Raw genomic sequence first — 19,014 nt, 5'->3', positions numbered from 1 at the left:
GCTTGAGCATTTCAGGACCCACCAAAAGGCCAGAGGGCTTCCAAGCAAAACACATGGCCAGAACTACCCGATGAGGGCTGCTCCTCCACCCCCTGGAAAACTCTCCAAAGGTATGCTGTGGGAAGCTGCTCCCAGTCCTTGGTCCCCCAGGGCATTCTCTCTCCTGTCCCCATTTTGGTGAAGGGGGCGGGGTTTCATGAAGCCAAAAATGCTGCATTCAGACATTCACCCAGATTTCCCCCCTCTTTTTTGAAGGAAAAAGATGCATCTTATACTCTGAAAAATATGGTATAAACTAACAATGTTAAGTTCATATAAAGAGAATTTGTATAAGATGTTTTACAGATGGCATCTACCATTGACGAGGTTGGCAAAGATGTTTAAAGACAACTCAGCTAAATGTTGGAAGTGCCACCAAATACCTGGATCTTATGATCATATGTAGTGGACATATGGAGAGGCAAAGAAATATTGGACAAAAATTAAGACAGGGTTGGAAGAGATGATACAACAATGTATTGAGCTGAAGCCAGAAACATTTCTGCTAGGAATTCTACCTGAAATTTATAATAAAGAGAATGTATATTTAATCTCTCATGTTCATGTTCCTCTTGTTCCAGCATCACATTATATCCAAAATTCTTTGCCCAGTGAATCATACAATGTTTCACATGTTCACTTTCCAAATTCAATTTCAATAACATTTTATAAACTTAGTAATAATGTGCTCATCGCTACCACGCAGTAAGATTTCCAGTTCATTTTTAGCAAAATCAAACCCACAACTCTTTTTCTCTGATTTAAATCGTTCTTTCAGTTGCTGAGATGTAAAGCAATGGCAAACATAAATGAAGTCCTTCCCTCAACTTCAGCGTAGCTTCACCAGAGTGAAAAGATAATATTTTACCATACGTCCAGCAGTCTGGCTTCACCAACATTTCTTTTTCTTAAAAAAACTTATTGAGGTGGGGACACAAAAAGAGGCAACTTCATATAGAAACTTGTTTTATATTTAATCCAAATTCTTAGTATGGCACGTCTAGCAAAGTGATTATTAAAATCAACTTTAACTTTAACTTTATCATACCCATAAATAACCTTGCCATCCAAACCTTAATTCTTGGCCCTCTAAGTCAAGTAGCCTCTTATTCAGGAGGTCCCCCCCCCCTCTTTTAACCAGGCCAGACAACATGCCTCAAAGTACAATTTCAAGTCTGGTAAACCCAAACCCCTTTTTTCTTTAGCATCTTGTAGTAGCTTTTATCTAATTTTGGGGTTTTTCCCTTGCCATATAAACTTAGAAATATCAGAAAGAATAAATGCAGTTTAATAACAACCGTATTTTTCAGAGTATAAGACGCACTGGAGTATAAGACGTAGCAAGATTTTGAAGAGGAAAATAAAAAAAAGGTTTTGCACTCTGCAAACCTCCCAAAACAGTTCATTTTTTGCGAAAATTGGCCCATTTTTTTTCAAAAAAGGGCATGATTAGCTCTTAGATGGCTTGTAGAGTGCTCCTGATGGGAGGGAGGGGGGGCAAAAACAAGCAAAAAACGGCTCATTTTTTTTGTCAAAACAAGGGCATGGATAGTCTTTAGGAAGCTTACAGAGTACTGCTGGGGGCTGGGGGGGGGGGCAAAAAGAGGCAGTTTCCCACTCGTTTCTGCCTTCCCCAGCCCCCAGGAGCTCTCTGAAAGCCTTCTAAAAGCTCTGCATTTTGGTGAAGGGGCCAGAGTTTCCAGAGGCAAAAAAATGCTGTATTCGGTGTATAAAATGCACCCAGATTTTCAGCCTCTTTTTTTGAGGGAAAAAGGTGTGTCTTATACTCCGAAAAATATGATAGTTTTCCTTCCATACAGGGAATTGAACCTCACTAAGGACACTTTGAAAACATGAAAAACAAATGAATGAACAAAGAGAATGGCAAAGGCAGATTGTTGGAAGAGATAGGTGATCTTCCCTGGTCGACCAATGAAGAGGAAGGAGCAGAGAAAACAGAGCAAGAGGGAGACCAGGAGTATATAGGTGAGGTCTCGGTTATTGGCTTTGACCATAGGTGTGTCATGATGTTTATAGAAAATCACCAGAACAGCAGTTGTGATAACTGAGAGAAAAATAGCAAGAAAAATTAAGGCATATCCCAGGGTCTCTTGATAGGCAAGGAAGTGGATCTTCTTGGCAGTGCATTGGTCCTTGTCCTTGTTGGGAAATAGGTCTTCTGGGCAGGGTTCACATTGAGCAGCATCTGAAATCAAAAGCTTTTGTCTAAGGATTTCTTGAGCAACTATTATGCACAATATCCCTCCTGCAAAGATGTAGCTGGTTCTTTTAAGGACCACAAGATGACCAAAATTGTAATATTTACGTAATTGATTATTTTCATTGGTTATTTAATCAACAATAGACCTTGAAGATCTTCTAGTCCACCTCCCTGCTCAAGCAGGAGGCCCTATACCATTTCAGATGCCCAGTCTCTTCTTAAAAACATCCAGTGATGAAGCACCCATCACTTCTGCAGGCAACCCCTTCCACTGATGAATTGTCCTCACTGTTTGGAAGTGTCTCCTTAATTACAGGTTGCTTCTCTCCTTGATGAGCTTCCATCTGTTGTTTCTAGTCTTGCCTCTGGTGCTTTGGAAAATAAGTTGACCCCCCCCTTCTTTGGGGCAGCCCCTCAAATATTGGAATGCTGCTATTGTGTTACCCCCAGTCCTTCTTTTCTCTAGACTAGCCAAACCCAAATCCGGCAAACATTCTTCATACATTTTAGTCTCCAGTCCCCTAGTCACCTTAGTTGCTCTTCTTTGCACTTTTTCCAAATTCTCCATATCTTTTTTGTATTATGACTATCAAATTTGTCTTTAAAGAAACAACAGAAAAATAGTAAAATGATGGAATGGGATACCACTGGGAACAGTTCATCCCCAAAGGTCGTCTGGCAAGAGAGAAGTTACCTGAACATGGGCTCCAGCATGAGTCTGAAAGTTTGGAACTTACCCAGTGACTGACCCAGATTGGATCCTGCAACATTATCCTGAGACACGTATATTCACTTTCATTTGTCCTCTGGGGACGTTTTCAGCTGCTTCCCAGAGGCCAGGGACATCCGTGCTTCAGGAGAGGAGCAGTTCTAGATAATGGGGGGAGGGCTGTGAAAGACAAGCTCTCCTCAAGCTACTTATGCCAAACTTCTTCCAACAAAGGTTTTTAGCAGGTATGAAAGGCCAGCTATCATAGTTTGAAAATTTTGTGAAAGGGCTGAGAGAGGAGGAATATATCCATTGGAAAGTTGATAGGCCTAGGAGTGAGCTTGCAGGCCTCACTGAACCAAAGTTTTAAACTAACATAATTGCAAAATGAACCATATGCATTTCTAATGTGCTGACTTGCGTGCTGCATTTTCTGCAAAGTACGTACCTGTACAGATATATTTAGAGCAGGAAGAATGAGATGGTGGGAAATGAGGAACTGAAAGTAATAAATGTCTGAGAGGCTCAAATGTACACGGGTGTTTACAGAAAGTGATGGTCAGTAAGAAAGTGAGAAAGAACAAGGCAGTGAAACCATGGAATGTGTATGTCAGAAAAAAAAGGTATAAGAAATGTGGCTGGAGATGAGAAGGGTGTCCTTTGCCCAATAGCACTCCTTGTAGCAGTGGTGGGTTCCTACCAGTTCGGACCGGTTTGGCTGAACCGGTAATGGTTTGGCAGACTGGACTGCTGAAACCGGTGATGACCGAGGCCTGCCATGCTCCCGAAATGGTTCTCCATCTTGTTTTTTGCTTCTGCGCAGAACATTTTTATTGCACTGTGCATGTGCGCGCAGTACACATTAAGCGCACGCACACAAGCGAACTGCAGGACCTGCCGGAACACCCCCCCGCCTTGTAGGATCTGCTATTTGTCATTGGACCCCTTTACAATGGGTTGATATTGTACGTTTTCTGTTGTTGTTACAACTTTTGCTTCTTTCTTTTGTTCCAATTGTTAGAAACAATAAACCTCTGATCTTAAAGTAAGATTTATTGCTTGTGGCTTGCCTTTTTTATCAGAATATTTTTACGACAGGGCCCAGTGCCCTTGAGGTCTTCATAGGTAGCCATCGGAATCATAAACTGAGTGGGAGGAAAGTTACCCACTGTTTAAATACAGCAGCTGGCTCGCTCACTTGCACTGATGATGTTACCCAGTTGAGTCATGAAATGTTTGCAAGCAAACAGCCAAGCTCAGATTGCACCAAAGATTCCACCGTTTGTTTCCAGAAGAGCTGATGCTTAGTGCAAGATTTATCCTGCAGACATCTTTAAGGGAGCCTTCTTGAATTGATAGAATTCTACCTACTAAGAAAGAACAGGGAAGGACAGAGGGAGCAGTGATCAGGGTTTCAGCTGGCTATCTGGCTTTGGTCTGACCATTGGCTTTCAAGAAGAGATTGGGCAGCCATTTGTCAGAAATGGTGTAGGGCAGGAGGTTGAACTAGATGATATACAGGGTCCCTTCCAACTCTGTTAATCTGCTAATTAACCAAATAAAAAGGGATTTTTGCAGGAAAAGGAGTCTGTTTCGTGATTCTGTGAAACCTAGGTTAGAACATCCTGACCTACCTCAAAGAACTATAAATGAGGCCAATCCTTACATTAGCTAGAGATTTTTGTTTCTTATTATATTTTCTCTACAATTAAGATGAGGCCTCAAAAGAATAATGTAGCATTTGGGGAAAAAGATGCAAACCAAGAGACCAGCCCCAGAGGCCAAAATAGAGAAGATCTCCACAGCTACCATGGACTTCCCTTTGGTGCTCAGGTAGGTGGGGAGGAAGCGGATCCAAACACTGCAAAAGACCAGCATGCTGAAAGTAATGAACTTGGCCTCATTGAAGCTGTCAGGCAGTTTCCTAGCTAGAAAGGCCACCATAAAACTGACAAGCGCCAGGAAACACAAGTAAGCGAGGACAGTGTAAAACATAAAAGCTGAGCCTTCATTACATTCCAAGATGGTCTCTCCTACCAAGGAGTGGAAGTCCATGTTGGGAAATGGAGGAGAAGTTGCCAACCAGGTGACACAAATAACTGCTTGGAGCAGGGGGCAGGCTATAACAATGGAGTTGGTCAGTGGTTTTCCTAAGAGTTTCCTTGTCCTGTTCCCTGGCTTGGTGGCCATGAAGGCCAGAACCACCATGACAGTTTTTGCCAATACAGAGGAAATCGCAAGGGAAAAGAGAATGGCAAAGGCAGACTGTTGGAAGAGACAGGTGATCTTCCCAGGTCGACCAATGAAGAGGAAGGAGCAGAGGAAGCAGAGCAGGAGGGAGACCAGGAGGATGTAGGTGAGATCTCGGTTGTTGGCCTTGACAATTGGTGTATCATGGTGTTTATAGAAAATCAGCACAACTGCAGATGTGGTCACTGAGAGAAAAAGAGTGAGAGAAATTAAAGTGCATCCTAATGTATCTTGATAGGCAAGAAAGTGGAGCTTCTTGGCAATACATTGGTCCTGGTCCTTGTTGGGATATTGGTCTTCTGGGCAGGGTTCACAGTGAGCTGCATCTGAAATCAAGAACTTTGGCTAAGGATTTCAGGGACATCTGCCATGAGATTATCCTTCCCGCAGAGTTGATATGACTGTCCTCTTTCTGCTGTGGCAGAAAGAAAGGTCCACGTTTGAAATCTGGTCTACCTGTCTGATTAGAAATGGTCCCTTCTGGACAAGCATCACACTGGTAGCAGCAAACCGGCTTGCCCTCTGGAACTCTTCTCCTCTCTCCTGCATGGCATCTCTTCTTGCCACACCTGGCAAAGGGGATGGTCTGAAAGAGAAAAGAGAAATTCTTGAAATGGCCTAAGCAATGAACATGTTTCATTAATTAATTACCAAATTAAGGGATCTTTGGTACTCTCTGAGCTTGCTTGTTTTCTTGCCGATGTTTCATTATCCAAATTAGGTAACATCATCAGTGCTAAATGTTACCAAGTTTGGTTCATGAAACATTGGCAAGAAAACAAGGCTCAGAGAGCACCACAGACTCCTCAGGTTAACCCTGAATTACAAATAGTCTCTTTTATTGGTTCCAAATTCCTATTTCCTTTCCATATTCCTATATCTATGTTTTTCCAATGAAATAGTCCAACACTGTCTACCAGAAACCAGCAGCAGCCCCTGGTGATTAAGGCCAGTGGCACTCCTGACCCATGAATAGATGCTGGAGATTGGAAGTGGGACCTACAAAAGAAATATTGTGACATTGAGCTACAGCATTTCTAAAACAGAGTCATGAGGCTCCAACTGAATGGGAATGGTCTTGGGAACTTATTGTTGCATCTTGAATCTAGACTCTAAAACAACAGAGTTGGAAGGGACTTTGGAGGTCTTCTAGTCCAACCCGCTGTTTAGGCAGGAAACCCTATACCCCTTCAGACAAATGGTTGTCCAATCTCTTCTTAAAAACTTCCAGTGTTGGAGAATTCACAACTTCTGGAGTCAAGTTATTCCACTGATTAATTCTTCTAGCTATCAGGAAATTGCTCCCTAGTTCTAGTTTGCTTCTCTCTTTGATTAGTTTCCACCCATTGCTTCTTTTCCTGCCTTCAGGTGCATTGGAGAATAGCTTGACTCCCTTTTCTTTGGGACAACCCATCTTGTAACTGTGTCCTGGTTTCAAGCAGATATTCTTCCCAATCGCAACCATTTGTAGCTTGACACAAATCAGACGTTAAATGTCTTACATGCAAAGCAGGTTATTCACCAAATTACTGCCATATTTTCTGACTCAACTGACCATTTTTCAAGTTAGAACAATGTTCTGCATCCCTGGGAGAGAATCAATGGTTCCCTAAACTTCCAACATTTCCTCCCTGCTCACCTTTTTGGCCCAGACGAGGGCATCAGAGTTTATGGTGAACACCTTGCCTGGGGGAGCCCTGGGATCTATTTTCCCTATTTTCATGGGCACAAAAGATTTATTGGGGAGAAAAACCCAGTTGAGAAGATCAAAATTAGCAGAACGCAGTTGATTTTCTGAGAAAGAGATTTCATCTCCAGCACTGTTGTTAAACTGAACAGTCCTCAGATAGTAAAGAATCTGAAAGAAAAGAAGTCTTCAGAAATTGGAAAAATTGGCTGAAAGCTTCACATGAAGTATCATTGGCTTCTATCGTTCTTTGTTGGCCATCAATTTAGGACATCAGCTTAGAAACTAGAGTTGTTCCAGGAGTTCTGGTCAATCAGGAATAATATTTAAAAATTTTACTCCTTCTCCATGATAGAGGGGGTGTTATCATTGGGCCTTTTGATCATGGCTTCTTCTACTCTAGTCTAGAATAATCCCTCGCAGAAAGATTTTAATGCCACATTCCAAATTTCATTGCGCGTTTTTTGCTCCTGTGATACTTGGCTACATGCATTTTTAAATGTTTCCTTTGTCTCCAGGTCTTGTAAATGACAGATTAGGAGTGATTAAATAATTCCTATCACAAATATATTAAAACCCCACTAACTCTCTCTAGTTCATAGTCAAAGACAGCAGAATGCAGGAAGCAGGTCTGACCAAGTGAGGCCATGTGGAAGGAAGCACCTGTCCTGGTTTGTCACTTCACTGTCCAGAGAGATTCAACCTTTATTCTTTGATGCAAAAAAAAAAAAAAAACCTCTGATAAATTTAAAATCAGGAGCCCTTTTGGATCCCATTGAGTCCTACTGTATGTGCTGAGGTTGACAGAGGCTGTTTTCACACATCAAGCTGAACAATAGAACAAATGGCAGACTAAACAAATGGGGTGAGGTCATATGGGATGATAAGCCATAGAAACATAAACCACAGTTAAAATGAATAGAGTTGAGTTGATCTTTACAGGTGGGATTCAGGCAATGTACTGAGGAAAACAGAATCATTCCTGCAAATATATCCACTAGGACTTCAACTGACATCATGAAGCATCTCACACAAATGCACACATATTGTCATTTTGCTCTGGAATGACAAGTCCTCTCTGAAATGTCCACTCCTGGACACCCAAGAAAGACTTTTCAGGGTTTTATAGGAAAATCTTTCCTCCATGGGTCATTTCTCTCTTCTGCTCCCTTTCAAGAAACACTTAATTTGTATTATGGTTTGCAAATGCTCTTTTCATCTGTACTGAGATGGCAACATGTGGACATTGAATCAGCAATTGAAGAAATGCATATGGGAAGCTTCCTGTCTAAAGATCTGTGGAATAGATAAAAAGTCACAGAAATTACCTGCCATGACTGGACTTTTGAGATCTTCTTCCCAAGCCTCATCAGGGCTGGTTGTGGTCCTGAACCATACATTACATGTAATGCGTGTGCCAGAGCATAAATTGCATTGTAAATATTGTAACTTTCTCCTGTCATGCCTGTTTCAAAGACATACATTGGCAGATTCTGCAAATTCTCCTTTCCAGTACATGTTTTTTGGTAGCCTGGAGAAATTCCACCTGGTTTGTAGAAGTTGCATTCAAAGACCCTTTCCCACCATTGTGGGAGAAAGACGTCCCCTTGTGGGTTGAAAGGGTCTAGAGACAGGAGGAAATGGGTGAATTCTGAGATTTCCCCAGTGTGGTCCCTAAAATGCAAAGACCCATGGAAGGGATTTATACCTTTCAATATGTCTTGAGATCCCATCATACTAACTTTCCAATGGGAAGTTAAGATCCAAACTTTGCAAAATCTTGTCTTTGTCCATCGTTCATGAACATCCATTACCACCAGTATATTTGTAATACTATTAGAATCTCCAAAGAGAATAATTACTTCAGCTTTTGACCAAGTCTTGAAAATATGAAAAAATTGCAGCTTTGTAGAAACAAGAAAATTGAATTTCAACTTTTCAGTGAAGGCCAGGCAGATCTCCTTCTCCTGGAGCATTGGCATCAGAGTTGAGATGAAACATTCTCCACTGTCATCTTCAGAAGCTATAAGCCCAACCCAGTTCCACTGAAAATACAGGAGCAGCTGGACTAAACCCACATACTGAGGAGATTCCTTGGGATTAATCCAGAAGAAAGAAGGATAAACTCTTCTCTCTCCCTGAGAGAACTCAAAGCCAACACCGAGCTGGAGAAAAATAAAACCTTTTTTCAAAGACAAAGTAAAGTATTATGCTGACTTTAGGAGTCACCACTGTGTGGCTTTTGCTCCACTAGTCAGGCTGACACACTCTGAGTGGTAGGTTTAATAGCAATAGCACTTAGATTTATATACTGCCTAACAGTGCTTTACAGAGTCAGCATATTGCCCCCAACAATTTGGGTCCTCATTTTACCCACCTCAGAAGATGGAAGGCTGAGTCAACCTTGAGCCTGCTTGGATTTTACTGTCAAATTGCATGAAAACCGGCAGCCAGGAGAAGTAGCTTGTGGCACTGCACTTTAACCACTCTGTCACTGAGCTTTAAGCTTCTTCCCTTCTTAGGAAGAGCCACCAGTTACACATTTTGACTGATTGTGATATGTCAGAAGAGGAGAAACCATCAATCTGATGTAGAGAATAAATGGCACTAAAAGAATGGCTACCTTTCATGAAGAATAACCTAAGAATCACAAGCTCATGATTTGTCCCCCCAAAATATATTTACTTTCATGTTTGGGTTCTGTGTGTGCTTCTGATCTTTGTCTACTCCATAACTATATGTAAAGAGGCCCCCTTACCTGTGGGACCTTGAAGATGCTGAAGATGGAGGCCATCTGCCTTGAGGATTTGGGGTTGTCACCTCCAATGACAGAGAGCAGAGGGTCCTGCCTGTCACATTTGTAACCTGGAATCATTTGGCCTCTTGTGGAGAACAGGGAGAGGCTGATTAAGGAAATCTCCCTCTCAATCTGGTGATTGTCATAGATGTGGAAGCCAAGTGTGATGTTGGGGAGGAGAACCAGATCCTTGTTGACCTCTGTGACTGCAAACACCAAGGCCAGAAATTGCTGGTATTTCTTGGGCCTGACTCTATGGTGAGAAAAACATTGAGGAACATTATAGGAAATTTCATATATGCTGTTGGAATTTGTCTTGTCTTTTGTGCTGTTCTTTGGAGCAACACTCAAGTTTCATTGGCTTTGGATTTTTAAAAAGAATTTCCCTTAATTAAACTATCTATCCCAATCATAGATAATTTAATACCCTTCTATCATCCCTCCCTTCCTTACTTTGCTCCAGTGACTGTAATCCTTCCCAATTTGTCCTCTAGCAGGTAATCTATTTTCTTCTCTCCTGGAGAAGTTTCTTCAGGACAAGTAACTATTGCTGAGCCCAAAACTCCGGTGGGAGGGGTCACACCATAGATTTCTTAAAAGCCATTGTTTATGAGCACTACTGATTCCAACACTGAGTTTTGCTTTTGTATTTTTTATCATTTTAATTTATTTAGGAAATTTATTGGCCAACCCTCTTGTATCCAATGACTCGTATCTCATACTGGATAAGGGTTTTTATTTGACTTTTCCACCATGAATTTCTATCCAAATTAATAACTAGACCATCACAATTTCTAAGGTGTTGTCCCTCCTCATTTTTATGCTTCATCTATTTCATCAGGTGGAATTCTGGAAAGAGTAAGGATTCTATCCTCTTTTATTAACTTGGTTCTTTATTGAAAAAAGTGCAAAGATTTATTTAGGACATTGCAAACCTTATCAGGACCATTATTTCTAAAAGGAGTTCCTGAATCCCAAAGAAAGCAAACATTCATTCTGTATCTTTTGCTTCCATGTAAAACTTACAGAATTGGTAAACGATGCTGGAATGGGTCTTTCTGAAAATGTAAGCTGTTGAAGGATACAACAATGGTTGCCAGGGGCAAATTCCCACCAATAATGAGATCACCAGGCCTGTAATACTCCCGCAGAAGCTGCAAAGTCCTTGTCAACACACATACGGTTTGCATCCTCTTAGCAGAAGTTGGAAGCAGGAGCCAGAAGAGCAGCAGCAGAAGCAGGAGAGGCAGCCCATTCATTCTTCTCACCTTCCCTCCTAGATCAGAAATCTCGGTTTCTGCAAAAGGTGAATTGCAGGTAACACTTGAAACCTCATCACAGCTTTAGCACAAGAGAGACAGGCCATTCCACCTGGATGGCTTTGTGGCAAATTTATACCATCCATCCTTCCCCTTATAAGTGTTTTGGTTGTGATCAAAGATAAGGCCAGCTGAGTCTCATCAAACCCAGGAGTGAGCTCTTTGCAAGACAAGGTCTGGCCCCATTGGGAGAACTCCAGGCATGATTTTTTTAAAAGCAATTTTCTCTTGGAAGCTTTTTGTGGATAGAAACCCACAGGGAATAAGAATTGCAGTTCCATGGATAATTGCAAAGGAGAGCAATTGTCCTACCCAATTATTATTAGGTTTGCATACCTGAAGGCAAAAAATATTTTTGTGTCTCTTCTTGTAATCCCCAGAGATGGACGTGGACATGAAGGTGAAGTTGGATACTTTGACTTACATGTAACTGAGCTTCTACAGACAAGATGGAGTTTCAATAGAGGAATTATCATGCCACACCATACAATCTTTATCTACTGTTGTTGCTCACTAGTCTGATCTAGTGGCTGGAGAGACAAATATGCCCCAAGTATATTATTTGAAGCTAACTCCACCCATTTACCCATCAGCCCACACTCTCAAACAAGTGCATGTTGGGAAGCCAGTCTCTATTTCCTTTAGCACTTGGAGAATGCAGAAGAACAAGGAAGCATCCATCTTAATCTGTGGCACATGGACTTCCGGCTGTGTTTCCAGTGGCATCGGAGTCAAGGACTGCAAGCTCTGCAGCCCCACTTTGAGCTCTCCCCATCGGAGGGTTCCAAAAGGAGCAATAGCCACCCTGTAGGTGTGGTGAAACAAAGGGGGTTGCAGTTGAGGAGAGCCGCATCTCTCCTCCCTAGCTTGGAAAATCCCCCTCATCTGAAGATGAGGAGCAGCAGAAATCAACATGGCTGCCCTGAAGCTGGGGCCAGCCGAAGCACCTAAGAAAGTGCAGGAGTGAAGAGAATGAACAATGCTTGTTTCTGGGTGAGAGGATTCTTCTTCTACTTACTTTACTTTACTTTACTTTACTTTTATTTAGACTTTTATACCGCCCCCTCTCCCCAAAGGGACTCGGGGCGGTGTACAGTCAGATAAAACACATCAATAAATAGAAAATACAAACATAAAAGAGGAGGCAATAAAAACTGTACAAAAAGCAAAGCAGATTAAAAGCAATATTTAAATAACCCTAAAAATACCCAATTAAAATATCTGCCAGGAGGTAGCATAAGACTATGAATGGGCCAGGCCGGCTGAACGGAACAGGTGAGTCTTCAGTTTTTGTCGGAAGGAGCGGAAGTCAGTGGTGGTTCTGATATCGGGGGGGAGGTCATTCCAGAGGGTTGGGCCCATCACAGAGAAGGCTCTACTCCTAGACGCCACCCATTGGCATTGCTTAGTAGATGGCACCCGGAGGAGTCCTTCCCTGTGAGAGCGAATCGGTCGCAGGGAAGTGTGTGGTAGGATGCGATCCCGCAAGTACCTAGGTCCTGAGCCATGGAGCTCTTTAAAGATGGTAATTAACACCTTGTAACGCACCCGAAAGACCACAGGCAGCCAGTGCAGCTCGCGCAGGAGCGGTGTTACGTGGGAGTACCTGGTACTCCCCATAATAGCCCGCGTGGCTGCGTTCTGGACTAGCTGCAGTCTTCGAGCGCGTCCCAAGGGAAGCCCCATGTAGAGGGCATTGCAGTAGTCCAGCCGAGACGTCACCAGTGCATGAGTGACCGTGCGTAGGGCATCCCGGTCCAGTAGGGGGCGCAATTGGTGCACCAGGCGAACCTGGTGGAACGCCCCCCTTGCCACGGCTGCCACATGGTCATCCATAGACAGCCGGGCATCTAGGAGGATGCCCAAATTGCGCGCCCGTTCCACAGGGGGCAATTGCTCACCCCCTATGGTCAGTGATGGAATCAACTGACTGAACCGGGGTGCCAGTAGCCACAGCCACTCAGTCTTGGAGGGGTTGAGCTTGAGTCTGTTGTCCCCCATCCAGACCCCAACGGCTTCCAAACACTTAAAAATTAACCCCAAGGAAAATAAAAAAAATCTGTGCTAAGAGAATCTAAAAAGATAATTGAAAAGTAAGCCGTGAGCACCATCTACTCTTGAAAGGAAAAGTGACTACTAGACTCCTGGAAATATACAGAGGAGGAAAGGAATATCTGATATCCAGTGGAGGGATGTGATTGTTAACCAATTATTGCCTTACACTTACCAGAGGTGGAAATAAGAAAGGCATTTTATAAAAGAAACTCTGGGAAACCAGAATAAAAGACCAAAATCACAGAGCAGATTCAAAGAACTTGGAAAATAGCTTGGATTATTAGAATATGGAGTAAATGTTGGAACTGGCCCATAAGTGACGTTGCTTTTAAATAAATGGCTTTTGATTGAAATTAATATCTGCTGGAAAAATTTTGTGTCTATTTTATCATGCAATCTTTAACTAACTCTGTTTCAGAATCTATTTCTATCAGTATATTATACAACCTTTTTATATGCATTTGATCCTGGTCTCTAATTTGTTTTACCAAATTATCCTCATTTTGCATGATACCAATTTTTTGATCTTTTTTCCATCTGGCCTGTAACTGTCCATACTGAAACCAGGTTTGAGTTACCCCTTCCTCTCTTAGTACACTCAAAGGCTTTAGCTGTAATACACCTCTCTCTATGTTAAGAAGCTCTCTCTATGTAATTACATCCTGTTTTTGTTCTACACTTATATTCTCTATTGCGTGTCTGGGCACTACCCACATAGGTATCTTATCATTTAACTTATATTGATACTTTTTGAGACACGCAGTACAGCATTCCTTAAAATATGGCTTTTAAAAATCTTGTCCACCTTCTTATCATATATTAAGTAAGCATGCCAACCATATACCAAATCATATCCCTCAATATTCAGTATTCTATCCTCTGTTAAGTTAATCCAATTGCTAATTGTTGATAAAACTACTGCTTCATAGTATAATTTTAAGTTGGGCATTTTCAAACCTCCCCTTTCATGTATATCTTGCATTATTTTAAGTTTTATTCTCGGTTTCTTCCCTGCCCAAACAAAATTATTAATACCCTTTTGCCATTCTTCCAAATTTGCATCTTTTTTGAGTATTGGTATCATTTGAAAAACAAATAGAAACTTGGGCAAAACGTTCATTTTTACTGCTGCTATCCTTCCCAACAAAGACAATTGTAGTTTTTTTCCATTTAGTCATCTCTATCTGTATTTTATGCCATAATGGTTCATAATTATACTTATATAATTTCCCACTTGAGGTTATAATATGAACTCCTAAATATTTAACCTTTTTTACTATCTCACATTCTGTTACTCTTTCTAATTCATCTTTTTGATCTATGGTCATATTTTTAACTATCATCTTTGTTTTCCCTAGATTTATTTTAAACCCAGATACTTGACCATATTGATTAATTATATTCATTAAACTTATAGCTGATTTGCCTGGTTGGGTTAAAGTTACAACCAAGTCATCCGCAAATGCTTGTACTCTATATTCATAATGCCTAATCTTAATTCCTTGTAAATCATCTGACCCACGTATTCTGTTCAACAATAACTCCAAGGTTAAGATAAACAATAATGGAGACAGGAGACACCCCTGTCTTGTTCCTTTTTCAATTTTAAAGGATTCTGTTAAACTACCCTTAACTATAATTTGTGCTGTCTGTTTCTGGTATATTGCCTTAATAGATTGTGCATCTTTTGTATTATTTTCATTAGAAATTGCCAATTCACTTGATCAAATGCTTTCTCTGAGTCTAAGAATATAAGCACTGCGGGGACTTGGTTATTTTCTCCAAATATTCCAATATATTAACAATTTGTCTTACATTACTTTTCATTTGTCTTCCCTGTATAAAACCAGATTGATCATTGTGAATCATTTGTTGTATAACTGACATCAGCCTATTTGCTAGTATTTTAGCAAAAATTTTATAATCTGTATTAAGTAATGATATAGGCCTGTAGTTTTTTGGCTGAGTGTGATCCTGATCTTCTTTTGGAATCAGGAAGATAAAAGCTGTTCTCCAAGATGGTGGTACCCTTCCTTCCAATTGAATTTTATTAAATAATTCCTTAAGAGGTCCTACCATTTCTAATTGTAACTTTTTGTAATAAACCGCTGTCAATCCATCTGTACCAGGGGCCTTGCCAATTTTTAACTGCTTAATAGCCAGGAGAATTTCCTCCGTGATTACCGGTTGATTCAGTCTTTCCCTTTGCTCATCTGTAACTATAGGGATTTTCCCTTTCTCCAAATATCTATCTATATCTAAATCTTGTATTTTATCACCAGCATACAGTCTAGTGTAGAATTCTTAAAAAGCCTTTTTAATCATGTCCTGTTGATAGGCTTCTTTACCTTTGTATTCTATTTTCTCTATAGTATGAAACTTTTGTTTCTTCCTTAACATGTATGCTAACCACCTGCCTGGTTTATTTGCATTACAAAAAGTATTATATTTAGTGTATAGCAGATTAGTGGCTACTTGATCTGACATCAACATGTTAAACTGCCCTCACAGTAAAGTGATTGCTTCCTTTGTCTTCTTATCATCTGGGTTAGATATTAGCACCTACTCTTTCTTTTTTATCTCTTCTTCCAATTCCCTTCATTTTTCTCCCTGTCTACATCTATATAGGTTATTTAAGTGTATTAAAACACCTCTCATATATGCTTTACTTATGTCCCAAACCATTTCTATTGATGTCCCCTTATGCATGTTAAAAGCAAAATATTCTTTAAATTGTTTTTTGCATTCTGTAACATTTCTCTTGTATCTAAATAAATTTTCATTTAACCTCCAAGACATTCTAGATCCCTCTCCATATTCCAATTCCATCCAAACCGGATTATGATCTGTTAGAGTTCTCGGGCATATCTTTGTCTTCTTCACCCTGGAAAGGAAATCATTTGTAATTAGTATAAAATCAATTCTAGAGAAGGATTGATGCCTATTGGAAAAAAATGTAAAGTCCCGTTCTTTAAGATTCCGTTCTCTCCAAATATCTCTTAATTCCTTATCATCTATCATGTCAAAAAAAGACTTAGGCAATCTTCCTCATGTTTGAGTATTTTGCAAAAGTCTCTTCTTGTCCTTCATGGTGTCCAATACTCCGTTCCAATCACCCAGTAATATACACAATCTATAATTCCATTGTATGAATTTGGTATGAAGCAACTTGTAAAAATTTTCTTCTTGTTGAAAAAGAAAAAGAATTAACGTTGCATATCATTATGATAGAAATTCAAAAAGTACAAATAAGTTAAGAAAACATTGAAAAGAGAATGGAGAACATAGAACAAAAAAAGAAAAAATAGAGGGAAGAGTTGAGAATATTTACAAAATGATGATGAAATTTGAGGATAGAGTTCAAAAAATTGAAGAAAAATATGAACAAAGTGATAAGAAAATTGTTGATATTGACAGTAAATCAAGCATGGTTGGAAATGACAGGAGTAAAATGTTGAAAGGAGTGATTAATGAACTCGAACTTCATCTCAAACTTCAAAACATGGAAGAAGAAAAGGGAGAAAATGTGGCAGGAACAATAAGAGAAATTCTGGCAGAAGCATCGGTGATAACTAAAGGTAAGTGGATGGAAGGAACAGATGGAGAGTTTCGAATCTTTACAAGATATGCAATGAACAACAAGGTGCCAAGAGAAGTCCACATAAGACCTATCAAGAAAACAATTAGAATGCAAATACCACAAATGGCAAGAGATATAGGACTGCACTACTATTGGAAGGATACAGGAAGATGAAATGAAATGTTAGAATAAAAATTAAGTTAAATTTAGTTAAATTTAAAGTATTATGTATAAAATAAAGTAATAATAGTTATAGCTAAATAAATGATTAACAATGGTAAATAATTCATATATACGCTAGATAGATAATATGAAATTTTATACAAATTGTAAGTGAGGACTATGGAGAAGATGTTGAAAAGCTTTGTTATAAAAGATAAACAATTCTATATAGAATAGAATATAAAGATGTAATACTATTGGATGATTTCAGGATGAGGTAATGAAATGCCGTAATATAAATTTGTTTTAAATTTAGAATATTTTACATAAAAAGGATGTAATAATAGCTATAGTCAAATGAATGTTTAATAACCATAACAATTGCATAAATATATATTAGATTGATCGTATGAGTCTTTATGTATGTTGCAAGTGAAGACTACTATGAGAATGCACAAATGTTTTGTAACCAATTGACACACTGTAAGTAATTCGAGAAAGGTTTTTATTTTGTGTGTGTTCATGTTTGTTTTATGTTTGTCTAAAAATAAATAAATAATAATAATAATTATTATTATTAAAAAGGGCAACTGATGCCATTTTCTCCCCATATCCCAACCTGAATCCTGACTGAGGAAGGATCTAGACTGGGTGTTGGCAACCCATGGCTCCAGAGCCGCATGTGGCTCCTTGTGCCCTCTGCCATGGCTCCCTGTCAGGTAATCCCACCACTGGCTGGCCCCATCCCTTTCCCTGCCCCTCCCAGGCCCTCCTTGCCTGGCCTCAGAAGGCAAGAGTGATGGCAGGGGATGGAGAAAGGGTTGGGGTTGATTCTCTGGTGCCTCACTCTTGCTGGCACTTCTTCTGGCCCTTGTTGTTACTGACTTGGATTGGCTGCTTAGGGAGATGTGCAATCTGCACTCTGCCCTGAGACACTGGCCTGTCCCAGCCACGACCGATGCCAGCCTTGCTAACATAAGGGCTGGTAGGGTTAGAATGGGACCCGGGAGGAGGAGATCATGGAAAGGGGGCCGGTCCAAAGCATCCAGAAGAAAATATGCTGCCAGTGAAGTTTTGAGTTAAAATATTAATTTGGAGGGAATGTGATGGTAGAAATTTTTTAAAAAGAACTCACTTCTTTTCCAGAATGGTATACTGTAAAACAACAACAACAACAGCACTCTTGAAAGCATGTCAATCTTGGTTTTCTCTTTGGTCACAGCCCAAGCACAGGTAAGGGGAAACATGGATGATATAAATTTGTCCTGTGACCATCCAGGTGGCATGGATTCTCTCTATGGTGCTGAAACTCTGGTGTGATTTCAAGTGCTACCTGCTGTTCAACCACTGCACAAAACGTGATTTCTCATCTAAGAGTGAAGGTGTCAAGAATGGCTGGACTGTCTTACCTCTTCCTGCTGCTGTTGCTCTTCTGGCTCCTGCCTCCAACTTCTGCTAGGAGGATGCTAACCAAATGTGTCTTCACAAATCCTTTCCTGAATCAGAAAAAAATGGGATCATTGCAAGTCTGGTGACCTCATTATTGGTGGAAGTTTGCTCCTAGTAGCTATAGTTTCATCCAGTATCTAAGACATTTTTTTAAAAAAAAACACCCATATCAGCTTCTTTTCAAGATTTAATAAGTTTGTCCTGGTGTTTGATTTGTTTTGTGCTCAGGGATTCCTTTTAGAAATATTTGTTCAAGTGATACTTGCAGCCTCTTCCTTTATTTCAAATCTTTGTTTTTCTCAATGAAGAGCTAAGTTTAAAAGACAGGCAAGAATTCTCAGTTTTTCCACAACTCTTCATCAGGAAGATGATAAACAACTTCAAATGTAAGGTGGGGCAACACCTTAGAAACTGAGGCATTCTCGGTATTCTCTGAGCTTGCTTATTTCCTGACAAAGATGTTCAAATTTAATGAAGGGACAACTGTAAAAAAAACAACAACCCTCATTTGTACCTCAGAATTGCTGCTCCAAACAAAATACACAAATAGGGTCAAGGCAAATTCCATCTCACACACACACACATCTTTCCTGTAATGTTCCCCAATGATTTTCTCCTTATAGGCCCATACCCAAGAATTACCAGCAGTTCCAGCCTTGGTGTTTTCAGTCAGCTAGTTCAACAAGATCTGGATCTCCTGCCCAACATCACCCTTGGCTTCCGCATCTAGGTCAATCACCAGGTTG

At 40.2% G+C, this 19,014-nt stretch overlaps 1 protein-coding gene across 1 annotated transcript; it reads right to left on the bottom strand.

The window, feature by feature from the left end:
• Window positions 1–4,640: 4,640 nt before the first annotated feature.
• LOC309383932 (vomeronasal type-2 receptor 26-like) lies at window positions 4,641–11,937 on the bottom strand (the record flags this gene model as incomplete). Its single annotated transcript, XM_081936999.1, has 5 exons — window positions 4,641–5,545; window positions 5,676–5,805; window positions 6,859–6,932; window positions 9,727–9,956; window positions 11,609–11,937. 5 exons carry the CDS (start codon window positions 11,935–11,937, stop codon window positions 4,641–4,643), a joined length of 1,668 nt encoding a protein of 555 aa, XP_081793125.1.
• Between the last annotated feature and the right edge of the window lie 7,077 nt (window positions 11,938–19,014).

Source organism: Natrix helvetica, assembly GCF_964273705.1.
Source record: "Natrix helvetica genome assembly, chromosome: 1".
Taxonomy (NCBI): domain Eukaryota; kingdom Metazoa; phylum Chordata; class Lepidosauria; order Squamata; family Natricidae; genus Natrix; species Natrix helvetica.
This window is presented reverse-complemented; position numbering and strand designations above follow the sequence as displayed.